General features: G+C 41.7%; 1 protein-coding gene across 1 annotated transcript in view; it reads right to left on the bottom strand.

Annotated features, from left to right (window-relative positions):
* Positions 1-393: 393 nt before the first annotated feature.
* The window catches only part of LOC111951895 (prominin-1-A), a 35,345-nt gene continuing 29,444 nt past the window's right edge, over positions 394-6,294 (bottom strand). The window contains exons 12-20 of the mRNA XM_070434818.1: positions 3,165-3,323; positions 2,990-3,058; positions 2,793-2,879; positions 2,542-2,595; positions 2,335-2,415; positions 1,816-1,884; positions 1,486-1,575; positions 1,232-1,344; positions 394-956 (exon numbers count right to left, since the gene is read on the bottom strand). Of these exons, the coding sequence (XP_070290919.1) occupies positions 905-956; positions 1,232-1,344; positions 1,486-1,575; positions 1,816-1,884; positions 2,335-2,415; positions 2,542-2,595; positions 2,793-2,879; positions 2,990-3,058; positions 3,165-3,323 (774 nt within the window). The 3' untranslated portion in view covers positions 394-904. The remainder of the gene's footprint in view (positions 957-1,231; positions 1,345-1,485; positions 1,576-1,815; positions 1,885-2,334; positions 2,416-2,541; positions 2,596-2,792; positions 2,880-2,989; positions 3,059-3,164; positions 3,324-6,294) is intronic.

Below are 6,294 nucleotides of genomic sequence, written 5' to 3' on the forward strand. Positions count from 1 at the left end.
CAGTATAATTCATTTTAAAAATTTGGGGGGAAAAACAAAAAAAGACAAACAAAACTCACAATGAAATGATCATAAACATTATATTAAAYACCTACCCTATTTGATTTCATATATACTGTATCATTATATCCAATATAACATTATCCAGGTGGTACTAGCAGGGTTAGTCCCATTTCCCATAACRAAATCCTTTAAAATATAAAAAATACCAGTGATGTTCTTTATGGTACATTCAAACCAAAAATAATGGTTGAAAACATACGTTATATACATACAGTCAAATCCATTAGATATCATGAACCACATTTGGGAAATGTTGAGTTTATGTAGATTGCATTTTATCCTGCAACACTCCTGAGAGGGAGGATGTCTGTCTGTCTGTCTGTCTGTCTGTCTGTCTGTCTGTCTGTCTGTCTGTCTGTCTGTCTGTCTGTCTGTCTGTCTGCGTACTGCAGACATTGAGAATGTGGCCTTTAATTCCTGACACACAGCATGGAAATATGAGGCGCATGTGTGGCGCACATGCCGTCTCCAGAAAACAGTTCCTCTGTCCATTAAGTGAGTGTGAGATCGCTCCTCCATTTCAGTCCATCAATGAGGGAGAGTACCACTTCCTTATTGAAATACACCATGTGATTGTGTTCAGTCCTGTTTTGAATGTTCCCATGTAGTAGTTTTAGGTAGGGGTGCCAGAGTCCTGTTAGTGACAATCATTTGATTTCTATGAAGGTTTCTTTTTTAATKTATTTATTTAACGAGGCAAGTCAGTTAAGAACAAATTCTTATTTAGGTGACAGAGTTCTGTTTGAAATGCTCCATGATCCTCTGTCAGGGAGTTGTGACAGAGTCATGGTTGTAGTCCCTGAGGGCAGTAACAGTCCTGGCCAGTCCTCTGTCCCTCAGCTCAGTAGGGTTGGATTTGGGCTCGGGGGATGATGTTCATGGCTATGTGGTTGCTGTGGGGAGAAAGATGAAACAAGAAAAAAAAAAGAGTTTGAATCTTGGTCCCACACCATCTTTATCACAACAACGTTTCAATCATAGTGTCCTGGGCCCGTATTCACAGAGTCTCGCAGTAGTAGTGCTGACAAAGGATCGGTTCAGCCTTTTTATGTCCTATTGAATAAGAAGATAAGATGATATGAGGCGGGGGGGGGGGGGAGATATGGGGCCCACCCAGTACCTAAGTGCAATCATCGGATGCATGTGTGTAAATATCTTAGCTACTCACTCGTAGATATCGCTGTGCTTCATCCTCCTGTAGAACTTGGCCAGATTGATGGAGAAGATGATGCTGGGGACCAAGAAGATCGTACACCAGCCCAGACTGAACCAGAACGCGTTCTGGACAAACACACACATTTAGGTTAATAAACAATGTTAGATTAGCACAGTGAATCCTTTTTTTTCCCCTTCTGTCTGTCTGTCTGTCTGTCTGTCTGTCTGTCTGTCTGTCTGTCTGTCTGTCTGTAATAGTTTTCTCACCAGAGATTGCACCATGTTTGAGCAGACTATAACCTCAGCTGAGTCCATAGCTTCTGCCACTGGGCCACAGAGACCAACCTGTTGAGTGATCTACGAAACACACACACACAGAAGTGTCAATCAATCAAATGTGTCAGTCAATTGTATTTTATATACCCGGCCTAAAACCCAGGCCGTGTCAACCGAAGATGATCAACCACAACCACACCTTCTTACACGTATGGTTGAGGCTAAACCACACACACAAACATGGGAACCTAAAATTAAACCAAACACACACGGTAGAGTAATGCAGTGACACAGTAACAGTAGTACACTAAGTGAACAGACCGTGAAATTAGCCCAGTCAGCGTACGCCGTGAAGTACCCCATCTGACAGTCTAGGAACGCCCTACTCTCCTGAGACAGAGAGAGAGAGAGAGGGAGAGAGAGAGAGAGAGACAGAGAGAGAGACAGAGAGAGAGAGAGAGAGAGACAGAGAGAGAGAGCGAGAGAGGGAGAGAGAGAGACGTGTAAATTCGATACACTCAGAAGTCATGAGAGTCAGTGGAGCTTTGCAGCAGAGAATCAGGGGGACTTCGCTGTAACTATGTGAAGTGGGCCTTGTGAGCTAAGATGTGAGTAATGGCTGTGGTGCTACAGGATAAGTCAGACAGAGAGCTGTGCTTGTCACACTCATCAGAACTCATCTCTCCCTCTTCACTGCACAGAACACAAAGTCATGAACCAGATTAAATGGTTTATCTTTCTAGAAAATAAACCCAGTGCGGTAAATGTGGCATATGACGTCGTTTTCTGGTTGTAAAGTATTTTTTCCGTGACGGGATGTGCGTGTGTGTGGCTACTCACGGCCTTGACAATCTGTGAAGTGTTAGTGTCGAGGAAGTCTTGAGCTGTTCCCACTTTACTCAACAGATCTCCTACTGTGCGCTAAAGGAGAGAGGGAGAGAGAAAGAGAGAAGGGATGAGCGCGCGTTGCACAGCTAGATTGTGACGGGGTCTCATGAAAGAACACTCGCTGCTCATGCTTTCCGGAACATTCGGCCGCATACTCACGTTGATATGTGACGCTACGACACCGAGGGCATCTATGGTGGAGTTCAAACGAGTCTGAAACACAAAAGGCAGACACTATATCTACATGTGTACACAACATGACTCTGCTCTGAATTAATGACCTCTGATGAATTTACGAAATAGTCATAGAGAGTTCGGATAGCTGTACATTTAGTACAACCACACGCACGGGACATTTAGCCGACGTTGTCCAGARCAGAAACCGACAGCRCCAGGCCGGTCGGACGTACCAGTTGTGGGATGACGGCAGTGTTCACGTAGAACTGGATCGCTCTCAGGTCTGTAGCCTCCTGTGTCAGCTCTAATTTAACACCGGTCTGGAGGGAGACGGCGGGACATGCTTCCCATTTAGTGTCTTTCTACAAATGTCCATATGCACAGTCTACACTGAGGATTATCCGATGATGACTGAGTGGGTTTTACTCACTTGAACAGAAGCAAGTTGGTCTAGCCTGTCTGCTGTTTCATCCAGATTAATGCTGGAAATATTGTTGATCTAGAAACAGATGTAGAAACAGTTATGGTATGTCATATGATATATACTCAAATTCGATACAAACTATGAGACCAAAGGTCACACAGATGCGCAACACACTTTGTACCTGCTGTGTGACAGAGYTGAAGTCGACATCAAGGGCCTTGTCAGAGAAGCTGTGTAGCTGTTTGCGTATCTCATGGGTGAGCAGGGTGATGGTAGACAGTTTGATCTCATTACTATTAAAGTGCTTCTGAATCTCTTCTGTGTACTGGGAGGGGAGAGGTCAACATGTAATTAGAAGGACTAGAGGAAAAATTGTCCTAGGAGAGCAGGTGGTTTAAAATATGGCCTTTACACCAATTTGGAAGTGGAAACATAAGATGATTCATTTGGGAATTAAATCCCCATGTAAAGTGATTCCCAGTGATCATCAATAGACAGTATATGGTGATAGAAAAAGTTTAAACCATATGTGATCGAGTAGAAACCATACATGACAGAGTAGAAACAGTAGGAACCAAACGTGACAGAGTAGAAACAGTAGGAACCATACGTGACAGAATAAAACAGTAGAAACAAACGTGACAGATAGAACAGTAGGACATACGTGACAGAGTAGAAACAGTAGAAACAGTAGAAAAAACGTGACAGAGTAGAAACAGTAGAAACCATACGTGACAGAGTAAGAAACAGTAAGAGAACAATTACGTGACAGAGTAGAAACAGTAGAAACCATACGTGACAGAGTAGAAACAGTAGAAAACCATACAGTGAAGAAATACGAAACAGTAGAAACCATACGTGACAGAATAGAAACCATACGTGACAGAGTAGAAACAGTAGAAACCATACGTGACAGAGAGAAACAGTAGAACCATACGTGACAGAATAGAAACAGTAGGAAATACGTGAGAATAGAAACAGTAGAAACATACGTGACAGAATAGAAACAGTAGAACCATACGTGACAGAGTAGAAACTTGAAACCATCACGTGGAGAGGAGAACAGTAGAAAACATACGTGACAGAGTAGAAACAGTAGAAACCATACGTGAAGAGTAGAAAGTAGAAACATACGTGAGAGTAGAAACAGTGAACCATACGTGCAGAGGAGAAACAGTAAGGAACATACGTGACAGAGTAGAAACAGTAGAACTAGTGACAGAGATAGAAAACAGTAGAAACATACGTGACAGAAAGAAAGTAGAACCATACGTGACAGAATAGAAACGTAGAAACCATACGTGAACGAGTAGAAACAGTAGAACCATACGTGAAGAGGAGAAAAGTGGAACATACGTGACAGAATAGAAACAGTAGAAACATACGTGAAGAATAGAAACCGTAAGGAACATACGTGACAGAATAGAACAGTAGAAACCATACGTGACAGAATAGAAACAGTAGAAACCATACGTGACAGAATAGAAACAGTAGGAACCATACGTGACAGAATAGAAACAGTAGAAACCATACGTGACAGAATAGAAACAGTAGAAACCATACGTGACAGAAAGAAACAGTAGAAACCATACGTGACAGAGTAGAAACCTACGTGACAGATAGAAACAGTAGAACCATACGTGACAGAGTAGAAACAGTAGAAACCATACGTGAGAAATAGAAACAGTAGAAACCATACGTGACAGAATAGACACAGTAGAACATACGTGACAGAATAGAAACAGTAGAACCATACGTGACAGAGTAGAACAGTAGAAACCATACGTGACAGATAGAAACAGTAGAAACCATACGTGACAGAGTAGGAACATATTGACACGTAGAAACAGTAGAAACCATCGTGACAGAGTAGAAACAGTAGAACCATACGTGACAGAATAGAACAGTAGAAACCATACGTGACAGAGTAGAAACAGTCATACGTGAAGAAGAGAAACAGTAGAAACATACGTGACAGAAGTAGAAACAGTAGAAACATACGTGACAGAATAGAAACAGTAGAAACCATACGTGACAGGTAGGAACTATATGTGACCAGTAGAAACAGTAGAAACCATACGTGACAGAATAGAACAAGTAGAAACCATAGTGACAGAGTAGAAACATAGAACATACGTGACAGAGTAGAACAGTAGAAACCATACGTGCAGATAGAAACAGTAGGAACATACGTGACAGAGTAGAAACAGTAGAACCATACGTGAAGAGTAGAAACAGTAGAAACCATACGTGACAGAGTAGAAACAGTAGAACCATACGTGACAAAGTAAGAAACAGTAGAACCATACGTGACAGAGTAGAAACAGTAGAAACCATACGTGACAGAGTAGAAAACGTAGAAACCATACGTGACAGAATAGAAAACAGTAGAACCATACGTGACAGAATAGAAACAGTAGAACCATACGTGACAGAGTAGAAACAGTGAAACCATACGTGACAGGTAGAAACAGTAGGAACCATACGTGACAGAGTAGAAACAGTAGAACATACGTGACAGAGTAGAAACGTAGAACCCATACGTGACAGAGTAGAAACAGTAGAAACATACGTGACAGAATAGAACCATGTAGAAACGCATACGTGACAGAGTAGAAACAGTAGAACCATACGTGACAGAATAGAACAGTAAAACCATACGTACAGAGTAAGAACAGTAGATAAGCATACGTGACACGAGTAGAAACAGTAGGAACCATACGTGACAGAGAACAGTAGGAACCATACCGTGACAGAGTAGAAACAGTAGAAAACCATACGTGACAGAGTAGAAACAGTAGAAACTAATCGTGACAGAGTAGAAACAGTAGGAACCATACGTGACAGAATAGAAACAGTAGAAACCATACGTGACAGAGTAGAAACAGTAGAAACCATACGTGACATGAGTAGAAACAGTAGAAAACCATACGGTGACATGAATAGAAACAGTAGAACCATACGTGACAGAGTAGAAACAGTAGAACCATACGTGACAGAATAGAACAGTAGAACCATACGTGACAGAGTAAGAACAGTAGAAACCATACGTGACAGAATAAGAAACAGTAGGAACCATACGTGACAGAGTAGAAACAGTAGAAACCTACGTGACAGAGTAGAAACAGTAGAATAGAAACACATAAACGTGACAGAGTAGAAACAGTAGGAACCATACGTGACCAGAATAAGAACAGTAGGAACCATACGTGACAGAATATAGAAACAGTAGAACCATACGTGACAGAGTAGAAACAGTAGAAACCATACGTGACAGAGTAGAAACAGTAGGAACCATCCGTGACAGAATA

The sequence above is a fragment of the Salvelinus sp. IW2-2015 genome, linkage group LG25, assembly GCF_002910315.2.
Source record: "Salvelinus sp. IW2-2015 linkage group LG25, ASM291031v2, whole genome shotgun sequence".
Lineage (NCBI taxonomy): Eukaryota > Metazoa > Chordata > Actinopteri > Salmoniformes > Salmonidae > Salvelinus > Salvelinus sp. IW2-2015.